Source organism: Acipenser ruthenus, chromosome 2 (genome assembly GCF_902713425.1).
Source record: "Acipenser ruthenus chromosome 2, fAciRut3.2 maternal haplotype, whole genome shotgun sequence".
NCBI classification, from domain to species: domain Eukaryota; kingdom Metazoa; phylum Chordata; class Actinopteri; order Acipenseriformes; family Acipenseridae; genus Acipenser; species Acipenser ruthenus.
Genome location: NC_081190.1, coordinates 73,601,915 through 73,622,632, shown reverse-complemented (window position 1 = coordinate 73,622,632; position 20,718 = coordinate 73,601,915). Strand labels below are relative to the sequence as shown.

The 20,718-nt window shown below is 36.0% G+C and overlaps 1 protein-coding gene across 1 annotated transcript in view; it reads right to left on the bottom strand.

Annotated features, from left to right (window-relative positions):
• Positions 1-17,837, bottom strand: part of LOC117409120 (spermatogenesis associated 6-like protein) — a 31,988-nt gene extending 14,151 nt beyond the window's left edge. Inside the window, exons 1-7 of the mRNA XM_059000856.1 lie at positions 17,357-17,837; positions 16,709-16,846; positions 16,370-16,418; positions 16,082-16,123; positions 15,451-15,575; positions 14,498-14,590; positions 958-1,066 (exon numbers count right to left, since the gene is read on the bottom strand). Of these exons, the coding sequence (XP_058856839.1) occupies positions 958-1,066; positions 14,498-14,590; positions 15,451-15,575; positions 16,082-16,123; positions 16,370-16,418; positions 16,709-16,846; positions 17,357-17,404 (604 nt within the window). The 5' untranslated portion in view covers positions 17,405-17,837. The remainder of the gene's footprint in view (positions 1-957; positions 1,067-14,497; positions 14,591-15,450; positions 15,576-16,081; positions 16,124-16,369; positions 16,419-16,708; positions 16,847-17,356) is intronic.
• Between the last annotated feature and the right edge of the window lie 2,881 nt (positions 17,838-20,718).

The window sequence follows — 20,718 nt, the reverse complement described above, 5'->3', positions numbered from 1 at the left end:
AAAACCCATTGAGTAGTACACAGGAGACAGTAGAATGAATGTAATTAAGTGTTGTTTGAAAATGCTTTAAAATTATTGTGTTCAGATGATTCTAACTGGCAGGTAATATAATTCCAGCTGCTAAAAATAGAAGACATTTTAATTAAGTTTAGCAATGCTATTGCAAACAACTTAGGTGTTAAACACCACTTTGACAGTTGTATCTACCCCCCAGGCATAGATTCCAAATACTTCACATCAAGAGAACCCCAGGGGGTACTCATCATGGAATATGCTATTTCATGCACAACATTCATTATATCATAACAAACACATCTGCAGTTTTAGAAAAAAAAAAATCAATTCTGATTTTCAATTTGTGCCTATTTCCTACAATCCCAGATTACCTTAATTTGCAAAAACAACAGAAATATCTGCATTATTAATAAATAAAAGAGAAAATAAAACAAACAAGGCCAAAGTTAATGAAAACAGGAAGGATAGGAACTATTGGCAGTGAAAGCAGCCAATAAGCACATCAGTGTAATAAAAGTAAAAAACAATAAGCAAATACAAAAGCCTACAAACTGCAATAAAACATGTGGGGGATGGGGATAGCAATACTTTCTGTGTTGTTTTAGTGTGACAGGACGAATAAAAAAGACATGGTTAATTAAATTAGAAAGGCAGCCAAAAGGTTGCACTGCAATACTTTAACAGATTTAACAACTAGGACACCTGTGAAATGCAATTAAGGCTCACTATAAAGCCATTAGTTAGCATAATAAAGCAAACACCAATCAATAGAAGGGGTTTTGTGTCCTGCCATCCTTGCTGGCATATTGTAGAAACAAAGGAGATGAGTAAGAAAGAGCTTCAATCAATATCAGCTGGGTCAGTTTTTAAAAGGTGAGTGTTCAAATCGGCACATGTATCTCTGTAATTGGCTATATATGATATATTTGTCAGCAAACCTACCACCACTAAGACGTGACTTGGGTGAAGTGCTTCTTGACCTTGATATTAGTAAATCTGGAGATCGTTGTGGCGGTGTGTCATGTTTGCTGACAGACCTGGAGCTGTCAACCTGACAAAAGAAAAAAGTAACATGTGGCACATTTCCTGCAGATTTGATGCCAAGTTAATTATTTTTATTGACAAGTTCCAGTAAAATGTTCAGTTAATACACAAATGTAGAGAAATATTCAGAAACAATCCTTTAGTGTTCACTGAAGTGTGTCAAGTTAAAGGTTTTTCATTTTGAGAAAGCATACTGCAACCACAAAAAAATCACTACTACCAGTGCTCCTTGACATCTTTTGAACACGGTAGACTGACCTTAGACTCATTACGTACATATTGTCAATGTGACAACTTAAAGTTGTTTTTTTCAGCACCTATAGATCTAAATTATGAGGGTATAGCTTTGTTTTGATTGCGAGGTCTTTACAAGAAGAATTACATCATTCCCCTCAGTCTTACTATCATGCGCTATGAGAAGCTACCTCAGACTCCTTTTTTCTAATACTATTACCTACATGTACACACTGGACAAAGTATACATTATAGATAGAGCCACCCCTGTTCTGAGAGCAAACACATGCATTATATACTAAAAGTGCCTATTTCAGATATATCATTCAAGGCTTACTAAATCAAGTAGTTACCACTTAACATGTTCAATCTGCAGCACATTAATTATGGAGGGGGCAATTTGTCTGCGATTTGCCCAGAGATTAAAATATAGACCAAGAGCTTCTATTTAATTTATTGAAAAGGTGGTGGCTATAAATACAGTAAGAGATAGATTTGGGCCCCACCCAGTACATCATGTTGGCTGGGGGCCTCCACCACCAATACACAGTGAGTGAGCATAGAGTAAATAATGAACCTCCATCCCTGTTTTGTTCATGTGGTAATAATTTATAATTATTTTCCAAGAGTTGCAGTTACTGTCTGTAGGAAGGCTTCCATGGTCTTTTTACTGACTAAGGGAAATCAAGATATCAATAAAATTACTTTAGATTATAAGTTAATAGGTCACTTTTGAGCATGGTGCAGAGGGAAGTCAGCAGGATGTTATGACCTAGACAGTGAAGACAGCAAACATGGCAGTCTTTTTCAAAACAAGAGTTTATGAAACAGTTAGTAAATCTTCTAGGCCCTTACTCTGATCTGGGTGAGGAGAGAAAAGCCTCTGTTAAATTGTGCCACTCCCTAAACAAGAGACCTTTACAGCACAGTATAGTATGTCATGTGCAATATGCACATTAGGTGTATGTGTTATAATGTGTATGATCCATGATAGTGTATCTGAACCAATAAATAAGCCATTTTGCCTATTCAGAGCATCAGCATTCAAAACAGTTTCACAGTATTTACAAAATTTGAACAGTGAGTATGTCACCCAAGAAATGTGTGCGCAAGGGAACTGTTTTCACTGTTAAAATGCATTTTTTAATAAATAAAAAAGACACAAACAATATACGGAAATTCCCAAGACTGGTAACGGTAACTGATCTGCTGTCGAGTTGAGTTGTTTTTACTTGAGAGGTCTGCTGAAAGAGTTCAACTATTTCTTGTCCCCAAGCTCTTTGCAGGTTAACTATGGAATCTAATACTGATTTAGTGGCTCATTTAGGAATTGCTACAAAACCATGACTCTGTAGTTGCATTAGTCAGTGCAGAGAAAAGGAATAATACTTCATACAGTGAATTGTATCTTAATTATTTTGTGTGTCAGTAACTTGAAACCAAATTCAAACTTTTAAGTGTTAATACTCAGGGTCATAATTGAACATTAAAGAACATTTTAACTATTGTGTTGCGCCTGTCGCAATAGTCGCAAACCAGTTGCAAACGAGTCTGAAGTCTAGGGTGAAATGTACTAAACAAGTGCAATGCTGTTAGCGACTTTTTAGGGAATGCTTTGCAGCAGCAGTTTTTCTTTGCAATTTAACCTTACATGAATATGTAATTATGGGCGTTCTTGCAAAAATATGCAAAAAGGGGGCAGAGAGAGTGCAAATGAGGGTTCACAAATATTATAATGAGATGTACTAAAGCTGCAGACAATTGTGACACTTACAATTGAATCAATTTGTTCAATTGTTGGTGGCATTTCCCAGTCCGCTTTTTCTCGTGCGTTGACATTTTTGAGTACCTAATTTTCAGTCAGGGTGTACTTACAAACCTTGAAAACAAATTTCTATGACATTTCTGGTTTTCCCAGCATATTGGCAGCAATAGACTGCACACATGTGCCACTGACCCCTCCAGCTCATTCTGAGCATCTGTGTAGGACAATGATCTACTGTGTGTTAATTGTCTCGGCTACTAAGTAGCCAAGTTAAAAATAATAATTAAAATAAAATAAAAAACCCTAAAATCATTTAGTTTCAATTTAACATAATGTTTTATTCGCATTGTACACATTGCAGCAGCATGATTTATTTTGTGTTACCAGTAGGCTAAAGTAAAAAGTTGATTTTACTACTGTACTGTATAGGCCTACTGTACAGATTTATATTTTTACATGTTATGTGTAGCCTACCCAAAACACATTGGTGTTATTTCAGCGCAATGATTTATACATTTACATTACATTGAGCACTATAAATGTATGTGTGTGTGTGATTTTATTGTATTGTTTTTAAACCTAACACCTCCTTATGTTGGACAAACAAAGCTTTTTGGGGATGAAGGTTGGGGCCCCCACTATAGAATCTGATGGGATTAAACTGCCTTTCATTTATATATATATATATATATATAGATAGATAACAGTATTAAAATAGGTAAAATAAATACAGAACAGAATGCATTGTATGTTATTTTGATTCTTGCACTCTCGCATGTACATGATGATTAGGATTCCGATGTTGGTGAGTTTTGCAGGTTAAAAAAAAACAAAACAACATTCCTACAGTATATGTGCGCAGAAAGCTAGTAGTAGTACTTAGCTTTAGATATTTGTCATTTTAAAGTAAATTATATTTCATTACGCCCCCCAAATATGTATGTGTGTTTACTATTTACAGTTCTGGCCAAAAGTTTTGCATCGCCCTATAGAATGAACTAATATTGCTTCATAAAGTCGAGTGAAACCTGCTGAATAATGTTACCTTAACATATTGAATTACATACCACTTTATAGTTTTCCATATACTTAATGAAAAACTGACAAAAATGTGACATTTTGAAATCTAACATGAAATACAGTAAAACCTTCCAAGAGCGACCACTCGTGGGAGTAAGCAAAAGTGGTTGCTTGTAAGAGGTGGTCTCTCTTCAAAGGGCAGCTGTAAAATTGGCACTTTTACAATGTACAGAAAGGTTACTATTGTTACTGATGTTTCCTTTAAAATTGTAATCGCGTGCTTCAAAAGGCATCCCCCTACACTATCTCATTTTTTTAAATTAACTATACATACAGTATACAGTACTGTATTTAAAGTCTCTTTGTGGGTTTATTAACATTTATGTTACTCAAAAGAAGAGGAAATTCAGCAAGTGCTTATTTTCTAGACTGTGAAGTTATACAATCATTATCAAAAAGACAAATGTTGTCAAAAAAATTTGTCTGGTTTCAGTATACAGTACCTTGACTCATAATTCGGTTTATATCATGACCCGGTTTGTATCACGAATTAGACTGTGAAGTTATACAATCATTATCAAAAAGACCAAAATTATTATTTTTTCTTTTGGCCATAGCTGTATATTGAAAAATACATATTTGTGTCAAATGGGGTTGTTAGTTAGTTCAAGAAGTTGTATTTAGTAACTATAAATAAATTGCAAGAAATAGTATTTTTCTAATCCAATTTCGCTATGAAACCAAGTAGTATTGTGTGATGGCCAGGACTTTTCAATTTAGCTACATTTATTTCTTTTAGTTTAAAATAAGCTTTTTGTATGGTAAGGTGGACAGTATGAGACACAGATTTGAGATGTATTATTATTGTATATACAGACGTGCTCAAATTTGTTGGTACCCCTACAGCTCATTGAAATAATGCTTCATTCCTCCTGAAAAGTGATGAAATTAAAAGCTATTTTATCATGTATACTTGCATGTCTTTGGTATGTCATAGACTAAAGCAAAGAAGCTGTGAAAAGAGATGAATTATTGCTTATTCTACAAAGATATTCTAAAATGGCCTGGACACATTTGTTGGTACCCCTTAGAAAAGATAATAAATAATTGGATTATAGTGATATTTCAAACTAATTAGTTTCTTTAATTAGTATCACACATGTCTCCAGTCTTGTAATCAGTCATTCAGCCTATTTAAATGGAGAAAAGTAGTCACTGTGCTGTTTGGTATCATTGTGTGCACCACACTGATGGACCAGAGAAAGCAAAGGAGAGAGTTGTCTGAGGAGATCAGAAAGAAAATAATAGACAAGCATGGTAAAGGTAAAGGCTACAAGACCATCTCCAAGCAGCTTGATGTTCCTGTGACAACAGTTGCAAATATTATTAAGAAGTTTAAGGTCCATGGAACTGTAGCCAACCTCCCTGGGCGCGGCCACAAGAGGAAAATCGACCCCAGAGTGAACAGAAGGATAGTGTGAATGGTAGAAGAAGAACCAAGGATAACTGCCAAAGAGATACAAGCTGAACTCCAAGGTGAAGGTACGTCAGTTTCTGATCGAACCATCCGTCGCTTTTTGAACGAAAGTGGGCTCCATGGAAGAAGACCCAGGAGGACTCCACTTTTGAAAGAAAAACATAAAAAAGCCAGACTGGAATTTGCTAAAATGCATATTGACAAGCCACAATCCTTCTGGGAGAATGTCCTTTGGACAGATGAGTCAAAACTGGAGCTTTTTGGCAAGTTACATCAGCTCTATGTTCACAGACGGAAAAATGAAGCTTTCAAAGAAAAGAACACCATACCTACAGTGAAACATGGAGGAGGCTCGGTTATGTTTTGGGGCTGCTTTGCTGCGCCTGGTACAGGGTGCCTTGAATCTGTGCAGGGCACAATGAAATCTCAAGACTATCAAGGCATTCTGGAGTGAAACGTACTGCCCAGTGTCAGAAAGCTCTGTCTCAGTCGCAGGTCATGCGTCCTCCAACAGGATAATGACCCAAAACACACAGCTAAAAGCACCCAAGAATGGATAAGAACAAAACATTTGACTATTCTGAAGTGGCCTTCTATGAGTCCTGATCTGAATCCTATCGAACATCTATAGAAAGCGCTGAAACTTGCAGTCTGGAGAAGGTACCCATCAAACCTGAGACAGCTGGAGCAGTTTGCTCAGGAAGAGTGGGCCAAACTACCTGTTACCAGGTGCAGAAGTCTCATTGAGAGCTACAGAAAAGGTTTGATTGCAGTGATTGCCTCTAAAGGTTGTGCAGCAAAATATTAGGTTAGCGGTCCCATCATTTTTGTCCATGCCATTTTCATTTGTTTTCTTATTTACAATATTATGTTGAATAAAAAATCAAAAGGAAAGTCTGATTTCTATTAAATATGGAATAAACAATGGTGGATGCCAATTACTTTTGTCAGTTTCAAGTTATTTCAGAGAAAATTGTGCATTCTTCGTTTTTTATGGAGGGGTACCAACAAATTTGAGCACGTCTGTATTGTATTTGAATGAATTGTGTAGGTATTTGCAAACTGAAGGAATACAGTAACAAATAAAAGCATATGCACTTTTTCTGCCATTTAACAATTACAGTACACCCTCGCTATAATGGCCTTTATTATAATGAACCTGGCCCCTGGACCCCAAATAAATAAAAAAAGAAAACTGAAAAATAGAAACGCACACTGTCAACATTCCAGTCTGTTAAAAAGCATGTACTGTGTAACTTTGCCTCCGAAACGAAAATCATTTTATGTTGCAACAAAGCTGGAAACTATATTGATCGTTTGAAAAAAGGAGTAATGCAGGCATGCCTCTGTCGTGAATATAGGTTGTTAAAAAGCACTCTGTTTTTTGATTGTTCAGTAACCATGCGGCAAAGCAAAACTGATTAAAGAAAAAACAACAACAAAAACTTGAGGGTCAGATTAACTTTTTATGTCAAACTTTTCATGTCGGATGATTTGGAATAAAAACTCAGTTTGGGATTCTTGCTGGTGGATTAAGATTTGGTGCATTTTGAAACGGTTCATGTCAGATTGATTTTAAATAAAAGTTCAGCTTCAATTCGGGATTTTTGCTTTTTGTACTTTGTTTTAATTCTTTAACAAATAGGATAAAGGCAGAATACTGCATACATGAAACAAACAGGTACATGTAATTCTACTTTTATTCACAATCTCATCTCATTAATTTACTCCAACAGTTTATCATTCATTTTGATTGTCCTTTCACAATAACCACCCCCTCGATATAATAATTAGAAGGCTTGGACCCCAACAGGTTCGTTATAGCGAGGGTGTACTGCAATTGTATTTTAATGTAACTCTGCAGTGCTGTCTTTCTGTGCTAGTTATCACTCAAACTTAAGTTTTAAACATAATATTATGAATAAAATAACTGGAGCTTGCTGATGCTCCATTGCCTTCTAAACTGGAAAGGAAATGTGTGCTAACATTAGAGGATACTTTTTTTCTCAACCAAAAGTAAAATATCATGAACTAATGAAATGTCTGGTGGTTACAGTTCTTTTTCAGGAAGGCATGTGCATATAAGCTATTTAAACAAGATAATTGTTTAAAATCAAAAAGTGTATACTGCCCTTAACCTAACCTCTCACTCGTGTCCAGCACCTGTGTGTGCAATTATTATCTCGACATTCCGGACAACCTGCCTGGTTCGAAGACAGTGAATAACAAATGGGTTGGGGAAGGGAGTAACACAATAGAGCAGACACAGATGACGCTTTACAAGAAGCTTCTTCTAAATATAACTATTCTGGCCGTTCATGCTGGGGGTGGAATTGTTACCAATACAACATAGTACGGATGTTGGCTATCCGATGGTGAAGATGGATGTCAGGATTCTAGGGCTTTTTTGCATTCCAAATAAATGAGGAAATAATGCGATCTAAAGTAATAAAAAAAGCTTTAGAAAAAAAAGACTGCGATACACTAAAAAGGGTAAAGAAAAGTATATTTATTTTGATAGAAATGGCCGACCCATCAGCGAGAGAGGCAGCATGGACCAGCGTGTCAAGTCAAGTTTAGTACGCTCTAACAGAGAAATAAAGTTTGTCTTAAAGAGGTTTTTTTTAAGGACTGGTTGACTGAAACTCCCAAATAGATAAAGCTTTCACTGGCTATTTTGAACGTAAAATTGTTAAAGGACATATGAACTGCTATGGGATTAACTGGGAACAGTTCACGTTTTTTTAAGTTTAGTTTATAGCCTGAAATGTGTGTAATATTCAATCTCCCTTTAGGAATTGCACAGTGAGGGTCCCCCAGGGTTCTGTATTAGGGCCATTATTAGTCAGTCTGTATATCAATGATTTGCCGGTCGCCTGTCCTGGAGGTGACCTCCAGATGTACGCTGATGATACAGTTGTGTATGTCTCTGCCAAAACTAGTCAGGAGGCTGACAAATGTTATGACAGCAGTGACAAATTGGCTAAATTACTCCTGCCTAACACTGAATGTGAAGAATGGATTTTTCTATCAAAAAAAATTAAACAAAAAATGTTGATATTTTAATTAAAGGTGATAATATTGATATATTTTCAGATTTAAAATATTTAGGAATAATAATGGATTCCCAATTAACGTTCAAAAAACACATTACAAAATGTGATAAAAACTGTGAGATGTAATCTGTCAAATTTTAATAATCTATCCACTAATGCCTCTAGATAATGTTTGCATTCTATGATTTTATCCCACTGAATAACCACTTGATCACAAGCTTGGAAATCTGTCATTCAGCCAATTTACTCTCTGTATGAACAAAGCTTAAGAATTCTAGATAATAAGATTCCACCATTGCAGTATTCTCAAAAAATTATTATATATGGAGTTCTGTTCAGATTAGAATAACAGAATTACCAGGGCAGCCGTTTAAAATACCTGCATGGAGGCAAGATGACATACAACATTTGTACTAACTGCACTTTAGTTTAAAGGTATAACTTTCTGGAATTCTTTACCAGGCAACATTAAAGGTACTCATGAATTTAAAGATTTTACTTGTAAACTAAAAGTATGGTTAAACAAAAACAAAACTGTGATTACTAATTGTAAATATACAATTTTATTGACTTGGTAATTTAGTATGTTATTAACTATGGTATTTTAGTATGTTTCAACTATGGTATATTAGTAGATTTTGGCAATTGTTAGTACTGTGATTATTAAAATCTGGGGTGGGAGGGTAATTATTATTATTATTATTATGGTACTATGAATTTTAGTGGTTTTCTTTTCATTATTATAATTATATATTTGTTTGGAGGGTCTTTCCTTTAGAGAAATTGCAAAGAAAGCCAAGGTGTCAGTGAGTACTGTTTCCTACACCATCAAAAGGCACTTGGAAACTGGAGAAAACTCTGACAGGAAGAGGTCTGGCAGACCCAAAGCCACAACAGAATCAGAAGACAATTTTCTGAGAGTCAACAGCTTGCATGATAGGCGGCTCACAGGACAACAGCTTCAAGCACAGCTTAACACTGGTCGAAGTAAGCAAGTCTCAGTTTCAACTGTGAAGAGAAGACTTCGAGCTGCAGGTTTGACAGGTCGAGTGGCAGTAAGAAAGCCATTGCTAAAATGGCAAAATAAGAAAAAGAGGCTTGCCTGGGCCATGAAGCACCGCCAGTGGACTACTGAAGACTGGAAGAAGGTCTTATGGACCGATGAATCAAAATTTGAAATCTTCGGTTCATCACGCAGGGTTTTTGTACGCCGTCGAGTAGGCGAAAGGATGGTTCCTCGGTGTGTGACACCAACTGTCAAACATGGAGGAGGAAGCATGATGGTCTGGGGCTCTTTTGCTGGATCCAGGGTCGGCAACTTGCACAGAGTGAGTGGCACCCTGAACCAAAACTGCTACCACAGCATTTTGCAGCGCCATGCAATACCTTCTGGTATACGCCTAGTTGGTCAGGGGTTCATCCTACAGCAAGATAATGACCCAAAACATACCTCCAGGCTATGTCAGAACTACCTTAGAAGAAAAGAACAAGATGGTAGGCTTCAAATCATGGAATGGCCAGCAGTCTCCAGACTTAAACCCCATCGAGCTGGTTTGGGATGAACTGGACAGAAGGGTGAAAGCAAAGCAACCTAGAAGTGCAACACATTTGTGGGAACTTCTGCAACAGTGTTGGGAAGAACTTTCCGAACAATATTTGATTTCCATTGTAGAAAGAATGCCACGAGTGTGTTCGGCTGTTCTATCTGCAAAAGGTGGCTACTTTGATGAGTCAAAAATTTAGATTAAATTTTGTTAAACAAAACAATTCCATGATTTCTTTTTTATCTCCAATTGTTTATTTGTTCTATGCTTTAATTTCAGAGTACATTGAGACATTAAACTGCGTAAATTTCAATAAAAACTGGAAAAATGGAGGTGTTCTAAAACTTTTGACTGGTAGTGTATATATACAATAATAAAACTGGGCACTAGTACGGTGTTTTCAATTAAACCTTCTGTCTCTCGTGTGTGTCAGTGAATCGCCCACCACCCTTCCACAATACCGTATACCTTTGAATTTAAGATGCTCTCGAATTTAAGACGCAGACCAAATTTACCACTCTCAATTTGAGGAAAAATTAAAACAAATAAATATGCATTTACAAAGATACAACCTCAATTACGCAGTTGTATCGTACAAAACTGACATGAAACAGTGTTGTTGTAGATTAATCACGGAGCTTGTTTATCGTGCTGTGTACTATAGTACTTAAGATGGCGTCTGTCGTACACACACCACCACTCATCACGGCATCACCCATCCCAGCAACAGCAAGCACGACACAAAACTCCACGGCATCAGGCAACATGTAACCCAGCAACCACAACAGCATTGATAACATTGCAAACATAACAGTCAGAATGGTATGCACAATACCAACCAATAGAACATAACATATGCATATGGAGATTATTGACATCAGTTTTTCTCCCAATTTGTGAACTGTGGTATTGCTTGGCATGTCGAAAAATACAGGAGTCATCTGTCCAAGTTGGTAATGTTTGTTAGAAACGCTGAAATTGTAAAAGTTTATCTTTGAAGCATAAAATGGTTAAAAAATGTACTCTTAAATGCGAAGGAATATGGTACATAGCGGGGGGCTGTATATATATATATATATATATATATATATATATATATATATATATATAGATAAAATGTCAGCTTGAATTCAGAGACACCTCTAAACAGACAATTCACAGCTCCTTATTGTGAACTTTTAGTTAATCAAATACTAGTAAAGACAGCTATCTATTAATCTGTGGTTGGATTTACTTCACAAAAAATTTCTCTGCAGCTTGTGGCATTAGGAATACCTGGTCTGTCCCGTTGAAGGATACACGCAGTCAGGACGTACCAGACCTCAAAGGCCCTCAGATGTTTTTTTCACGTCGTTGTATGCGGCTCTCCATTTCATGATATCCACGCTGAAGCCAAATGGAGAATCCGCTCCTTTACCTAGAACTTGTGGACCCTTAAGATCATGGCTCTCAGACATTCACCCTCCCCTGGCTTCACACCAGTTATGAGATGGGCCCTTTCCAGAGAGGATGGGTATTCCAGGCTCAGTGGGCCAAGGACTTCCAAGAAGAATTGGGACATAAACTCAGTTGGATTAACCTTCTCAATGCCCTCTGGAATTCCGTTGACACTGAGGTTGTCCCTTCTCGAACAATTCTCCAGGTCATCCATTTTTGCTCAGTTTCTCATTTTCGGCCAGCAGGTTACTGCTGTTTGTTTTCAGGGAGCGGAGACGGGCATCGGTATTTGTAGATTGCTACTTTAACCTCATTCACTCTCTCGCGGCAAGATGACAATGCAGTCTGCAATGGAGCAATTGCTAATTTGATTTCCACTCGCAGAATGTCAGTTTCCCCTAACCCTAACCCGAATGCTTTCCAATGTGCATTCGGATTGCTCTAGTCAGGTCTCGCCAGGACAACACTCTCCCTATCAAAAGTCTCGGCGAGTACAAGGCCCTCTGGAGTTGGTTTTCTTGGAGGCCTTGGCATGGTGTCGAAGAAAAAAAATGATTAGAAAGAAAAAAAAGATGAAAATAAAAGGCAAATCTAAAGCAGTAAAGTTTTACTGATTGATATCTTGACAGAGTTCTGTAATAATTGTGGAGGATTGCACAATATTACTGTATAATATTAAGGAGCTCCCTTTTAGTCATTCTACTCCATCAGACACCCCATCAACAGTGGAACATCTTAAAACCACCACTGTTTAGATCATTTAGATAAGTCAAAGGTTATGATAATCCAACACTAGCCATTTACGTGGCTTAATTTATCTTCAGTGTATTTTTGTTGGTAAAAATAAAGTATGCAAAACACCAGACTGGGTCCTGTTTTGATGATTTAAACATCACCAGTGTTTAGAGACACATTTGTGTAGCCAAATTAATTTGAACTTCATGTAAAACTAAATGACTTTCCCATGGACCAATGTCAGCAAACATCTGTTCTGAAAACTTAACAGGTACTGGTACATTTACCTTTGTGAGGACAAATGTTTATGAATTTATTAAAATATTTTAGTTCTATCTATTCTTTCAAGAGTTGATGGGGTCTGCAACTATGGTTTGAAAATTCTCACCAGTGTGACATACTGGCTTCAACTGATTCAAGGGTAACTAATTGTCAGTAGAAGGTGTGTCCAGTGGTCTAAATTCCAGATTTTTAATAAGGTTTCAGAGTAATAGTTTTCCTTATGGATAATGTATTGACAACTTTGAAACTTAATTAATTTAAATAGTTGTTTACTTCCCCTTGTATTCTGAAGATTAACACACTTGTTGTTCCTTAACATATTGTGATTTTTGCTACAGAAATAAAACATCCTGGTATTCCTTGAATATTGTAGTTGATACTTTACAAAATAAAATCAATGAATACTAGTTCTTAACACTGAACTCGGATTGCTCATTCGTGGTGGTTGACTCACCTTGAATCACACAAAAAAAAAAGTTTCTGTTTTGGGGAGCACAGAGCTTCTTACTGAATATACATATAGCAACTCCATCCTGTGTTTTTTTTTTTTTTTTAATTATAGTTCACAGAATGCTGTTTTTATTTTATGAACTAGATCTGAAAGTGTGACCTGGTGTTCTTGTCTGACTTGAACTTGTGAGGACTCAGGTTGAGCTGAGCCAGCCCCAGTCTGTTCAGCTCAAAATCCTCTGCTACGCGCTTGTTAGCGCACAGCGATAAAGACCTGGATCTGGACACTTTTGTCTGCTTTTCGTAATTCCTTTCAATACAACAGGACACTCGTTTTTTCCCTGGTGATGTACTTCTATTTCTGGATGGTGTGGAAGATCCTGACCTTTGAGCCTTCTGAATATTTGGTTTTCTTGGAGCTACCTAGTATATTTCAAATTAATATAATTAATATATTGTCACTGCAATACCATTATTTGGTAAGTGAGGTGTCTGTACCAGAAAACCATATATATATAATCATACATTTTGTGTATTGTGTCTCTTGTTGTATATAAAAAAAAGGAACTGCTATTAAACATAACAAAGTGATGTGTTTTTTTTTTAACGCTGATGAAGCCTACGGGCGAAACATGTTCATGACTGAGAACTGCACATTTTTAAAAAAATGTTTTTAATTTGAAAAAAAGGAAACAATTTCTAATTTTTGAGTGCAGACCTTTTTGGATTTCTTTATAATTTATGTTTTGGTCTACGCACCGTAACAAATAACTTTGTTTACAAAGTGCAGGGTTATTTAGCTTTTTTTTAACTTCAAATTGTGCCATATTTTCTATGCAGTGGGTAAGATATTTTCAGAACAGAGATTTAAGAATTTTGCCAAATCCATAACTGCGATAAATTTATTTATTTAAGGTCAATCTATTATTTGATATTTAAATAGTGTAATAGAAATAGTTTTGATAAATACTTTACCTTCAACACTGCTATCATCTATCGTTCATATGCCCAGCTCATCGTCAAAAAGATTATCCACAGTAGATTCTAGTCTGTGGTGATTTGCTTGAAACAGCCACAAAGCATCACAGTGTCAAGAGACCATATACTGTATTTGGATTCCAATGGGACCCAATTAGCATTCACTGTTGTATTTTCTTGTTTAAAATGTGACCAGTGAAAGTACAGTATATAAAGTACATACATTGGTATTATTTGTTTAAAATAAAAGATGCGGTGGTTCATTAAGGACAATGGAAAAAAATAAATAGAAATGGGTTATGTCGAAATCACAACATAAATGACCTCAGGATCTTCAGCATCTCAACATTTCAAACTGTTATGTCGAGAACACACGGTATTTATCTTGTCATCTTGACATAACACATTTCTATTTTTTCCCGTCCTCAATGAGCCACCATACAAAAGAGTGGCCACTTACCAAGTGATTATTTGCACAGAATCCTTTCTCTCTTTTGAATGAGCATTCCTTAATTGTAGTTCTGGTTGAAAATTCTAGTTTTGGTGCAATTCCCTGATAAAAACAAAAGTGAGTATACATAATTTAAAATTGCTCTTGAACACTACTGTATTAAAAGTGTACAGATAATACACAGAGACTGACGTACAGTAAGTCCCTGTTTCATTTTTTAGAGTCTAGTGACCTCTGGTGGCTTATGGCAGTGCATATTACAGATGAACCCGCTTTATATCATGACTGCCCTGCAGGCATACTTGTGATATATGTGATATAAAGCAGGTTTCACATTTGCCTATGACAACACATTACAATTGCGAGAAACAAATTAAGCAAACTAACGGTGAATTAAAGAGCAGTGTTTTAATACTGTACATTTAGTCGTTCTTCACATTAAACAAATGCATATAGTTTACAATAGGATAAATACGTTTTGTATTAACTGGAACAAAACAGTTTGTGTCATTATCTAAAAAAAGGCATGAACTGTCGACTGATGAGAGCTATCAGGCGTTGCACTTGATGTTTTTTTTTTTTGTGTGTGTGCATTTGTATAAGACTGTTGGTGTTTTGTAACTAAATTGTATCCCGTTAAGACCGCCCATGCTGCATTTGACAGGGTGCACAAAACGTGACAATAAGTGGGTTTGTGAGATGATATTAAGAGAGGTAATTTCTCAAAGAACCTATGGTGTATGGGTGAGTGGTATCGTGATAAAAAATGGGGTGTGATATTAAGCAAGGTGATATAAAACAGGTTAATCTGTATTAGTTTTATTTTTTCCACCAAGAATGACTTAACAAAAATTCCTGCTTAATCAAACTGGCAAAACTGTGATTGTGGTTTCCATTTGCAAGGCTCTCACAATGATGTATTTTAAAATACACATTTCTTACAGTTTCCAAAACTTTCTTACTGGGAAATTTCGTGTCCGTCTCATTAGTACTTCTCTGTCCACTCCAGGGTAAGTAGGGGACAGTTTAGGCTCTGGAAAAAGAAAGCTCCTTGCCTCTTCTTCATAAGATGCCAATGTCTCCCCCACTAAAGTAAAGAACATCATTATCATTTTTAATACATCGATGCTGTTTGATCTCTACAAAGTGCTGACACCATGTGGCCAACCCTTCATACAGTTTTACTGGCTTAGAACTTCTGTGCACATTTTTCAAACTGATGAAATATATACATTAGGGTGTTAAGTAAAGATGTGTTGTACTTGTATATCACACCATGTGGTATTTTAAAAGGCATAGTTAAAAAACTACAGTACAATATATTACTGACATTTTTGTAGTTTTCAGTAGAAATGCTGCTTTTTAAAAAAGGTTCTCAGGGATATATGGCAAGAGCCTCACAAGATACAGCCTAACCTTCCATTACTCTGCCATTCAGGTATCGATAAACTGAGATTAAAAAGGTGCAATAGCTCCATCACATTTAGGAAAATTGTTCTGAAGATAGATGGAGCCTGCATTAGCCCAAACTATTAGAAGTCAAATTGTGTGCTAATTCCATGATAAAAAAAACTAAAAAAAAAAAAAACCTACCTGGAGGAAATAACTGTATTAGTTCAAATTTAGCAGTTTGATCTATTTAAAAAAAAAAGAGAAAAAAAACATAATTAAAATAGATACACAGTACATTACAGGTAGAGTAAAATATCTAAAACAGTACATCAATTGTGTTAACAATACACTGACTTGAACAACAGTATACAGTACAAGTATGTCTTGAGATATCCAATAATGTTTCATATTGAAACCACTGAAATGTAATGCAAGACACCATGTATTCATGGTTTTATATTTATAAAGTAATATATATGTAATACATACATTCTAACTGCTCAGCTACAGCAGCAGGGTCCATCGCCATCTTAAAAACCTAAATATGAATACAAAACAAACAAAATACTCCGATAGATGCAATAAGCATACACCACAAAACATGAATCGACCAATATAAGCAAATAACTTAGAAAATAAGAAATGTTATCAAATACCTTTAATTTCATTAAAATATTCTGCAAAACTTTTTTTTTTTTTTACTTTCTAATTTTTAGCACAAAATCAGGACAAGTAACTTTTTCTAATTAAATACATTTTCAATTACTCATTCAGAAAACGGTTTGTTGTTGAGACAATCGCTGTAAAATAACAGCAAATATTACCAACCTTTTCAAATGTCATCTTTTCATGAAAAAGCAGCGGGAATACTGGCAAACAACATGCTGACTTCCTGTACTGCCCCATGATGCATACACTGAGGTAGACATCATCTTTGTCTGTCAAAAACACACCTGGGCAAGTCACCTAAATCAGAATAGAAAGAACAGTGTTTTGTCCAAATTAATATATTAATGTACAAGAAAGGGCATTTTTCTGGATTTAATAGTGAATACTATTTTGTGCATCAAAGTAAACATGTCCAGCCATTGGCGGAGGGGTGGGTTGTTGTGTAACTAGGGGCAGTTAATTGCAGTTTGTGCAAGCATACAGCTTTATGCAGAATTTGTAGCGCTTAATTTACTTCGGTCTACAGATTTTGCTAAAGGTTGTGTTATGACCTGCAAGTCTGCTACTTCCTTGTTTGTACTAGCTAAACGTCCAAATGAACCTCTGATAACAAAATAAAATACTACAGTATATCTAAAGCGTTTTTGACACTTTAAATAGTATTAAAACATTACTAAGCTAGCAAACAACAAGAATAGTTTACTCGAACATCTTAAAACACATTAAAACAAAGCAATAATCTGGGCTGTAAACACAAATAATGCAAGCGTTTTGTCTAATCCTGTTAATTTTAAATTAGTCTCTTACCGCATGAAGCTGGAGTTCAACAACTACCTTCACTGCTTTCTGTGGCATGTTTCAGTCAAGATTTTTAATTATGTATATTTTTAGCGTTTACAGCGAGTGAATGAGTATGAAAAGTTACAGACAACTGCGCCCGCCGACGAGACCGCTGTTTTGAGGAGCTTCACGTTTCCATAGAGACCCGCGGTGCACGTTCTGACCCTTTTACTCGATTATTCCCAAGCGATGCACTTCTGTTGCTTTCTGACAGGGGGCTGCAGTGAAGCAGTGGATGTGGAGGCTTGTTGAAGGTAAACCAATGTGAGAACAGAAAAAAAGTTGGTACAAAATGTACAGTAGACGGGACCCACATTTTTCTATTCAAATTAGAAAAAAGTAATGGATTGTCCACATATTCACATCTGCATAACATCAACATTTCTAGCCACTTTCCAGGGCAGTTGTTTTGGCATTATTCATTATACAGGAAAACAGTGCAGAGAGTAGACTACCTTCACTGGACCATGGACCAAAAAAAAAAATCACGTACTCAACGGGACCTCTTTAAATACCGGTATGTATAATTAATGTAAACAGTTGTGTTTAATTGACTATTTTTAAAAGTATAAATACTGGTACACATTCAATCAAACTCCATTTCTGCAATAATCTTTGTTAATAGTGTTGCCGAATGTTTGTTGAAATTTTGTTCTTTTTTTTTTTTTTTTTAATAAAAAGTGACTCCTAAAGAATAAAATATATGTTGATTTGTGTCAAAGTTTACAAGTAAACCAATAAGGTCAAACCATCAATAAATAAATAAAAAACCTATTTTTCTGAAAAATAATGTACTGTCTTGGTCCATCCACAGTGGGCCATTTCCATTCTGCAGTATATCTCCCCTGACTCTTTAAGTGCCGATGAAAAGAAACCAATTAGGGGGTTGTTTTAAGAGCTTCTTCAAACACTTTATTAGGAACTGTACTTAAAAATCCATTGGGTCACCGTTTCCCTGATAACAGCCTTTACACAATGTGGAACAGACTGCACAATTTGTGTCTTGTGGAAAGTTAGTCATTAATTTGTACGATTGGTGGAGAGAGGGAGGATGAGGATCATGATGACGAATGTGTCATTCAAGTTCATCCCAAACATGCTCAATTAGATTGAGATCTGTGGATTGTGGTGATCATGGAAGATGAGCTCTGTCATGCTCTTCAAACCATTTCCGCACCATGCTGGAAAGTAGTTGGGGCCACAGTGATAATTAAATAAACTATGACATTCATAATCAAGGGACACAGGGTATACCAGGACAACTTGCCCTACACTGGGGATATGCGTAAAACAACACTACACATATCCTATTAAAATGGCCAGGCAGTGTACATAATAATTTTGTTTCCTTTTACAAAAAAAAAAAAAAAAAACCCTGTAAACTTAGCACTAGGGCAAATGTTTTGTGAATATGGCTACATGTGTTCTAACATATACCCATCCTTCCATTACTGAGTAACAAAACTCTATTTACATATACCAGGGAATTAGAGTATCTTAGCAACCAAAGAACCAATGAAGTCCAGAATGTTGGAACTGTTAAGCAACAGAGACTGTAGATAGCTATCGTTTCATCAGGACTGATGCTCAACATCCAGAAAATAGTTGTATTCAAGGAACTATATGGAATTAGGGTTAGGTGCCTGCCATCTGTGTTCTTTCAAGCTCTGCATCAGGTATTATTGAATTCATTTGTCATTATAATCTTCTGATTCAATTCATAAGAAGCACTAAATGCTACAGCTGTACATTGTTTTTTTTTGTTTGAGGGAATTCATTCAGTAATCACACAAATCTGATTTAATTTTGCATGGACATTTGTTACAGGTCATTCTACATACTTTTCTGTGATTGTAGGTCGATTGTAGGTCTTTTTCACAATTCTGACACCTGATTAGCATAGCCATTTTAAAGTAAAAAAAAAAAAAGAAAAATGTGTTTTGTAATGTTTAATAGGCTTTTGTGAGTCTAACTGCATCCCATAAATAATAAAAGTATGTGCACTGATTCACAGCCAGCACTGTGCTGGGCTCAAGAACCATAAAAACCTTTCTGTGTTATTATTATCTGCTTCATCTAACAGTCCAAGAGGATATCTGAAATAAACATTGCTACTGTTTAATTCAGGTCTGAATGACCAACCGGTCTGCTTAGTGAAGGATCAAGGCATCTTTTCAAGTCTCCATTACAGTCTGGGAAAGCCTGCGTCGACAGAGAGGAATCTATTTCAATACAAATTACCAGCCCGCCTTCTTAACAGCAGCCTGTACCCGATCGACACCATCACAGGTCTTCAGAACTTCCCCATAAGAGAGATGGACTTTCCACCAACACTACGTGAGTAGGAGAGGTACTTAAAATATAAAAATGTTAATCCAGGCAAAAAATGTGGAAAGTAAAAATAAATTCTAATTATTTACAAAAATATAATACAACAAAATACAGCTGCAACTTCAGTCCACACTGCATCATATGCGACTTACACCTAACCCCTGAAATTAACCCCTAGCCTTACCCCTACCCCTAAACCTAACCCTGACTCTACCCGACAATAAACAGGTTTGTTATTTCTGTTTGGCAACCATTGTTTTCCTGGTTTCAGCAAAATCAATATCATTTCTACAATATATCTATATCTATCTATCTATCTATCTATATATATATATATATATATATATATATATATATATATAATGTGGATAATCATTTTGCCTCAGGTATCTGTCTACACTGCTTAAAAAACCATGAATTGTTCCAGGTTCATACTCACTGCCATCCTGTTTTTTTACACAAAAGATGAAGTTTGCCAGGTTTTGGTCCAAGTCATTGACAGGAATGGAGCTTCATTTCGCGTTCCTCTCCAGTTTCTCTGAGATATGAATGTACCAGCACTACATCAAATTTTGTTTTTTTTCAAGGTATTCTCATTTGGTTGTTCATAAATGAACATTTCTCTACTATTGTGGGTGTCATCGAGTGATTGAAAACGAGACATTTTGTGTTTGAAAGTGGTCTCAGGGTGCACAGGAATCAAATATGGGTCAAAGGTCAAGTGTAATCTTCTAGATGAATATGCCATTTTGACATCACTACTGCGCTATTATGCCTACTTTTGACACAAGACACAGGATGCGAATATAGCCTTCATCCATGTATTATATAATCATAATGTTGTGGTAACCAAACATGCATAATAGAAGATTGTTATAACAAAGCATTCTTCCAAAACATAAAACATTTACCCACTGCCCAAGAGGTCTTTGAGTATAATTAGGGCTTCTAGTTTTCGTTTTTTATTTTCCATCTCTCTCCCTCCTCTTAAACCTTAA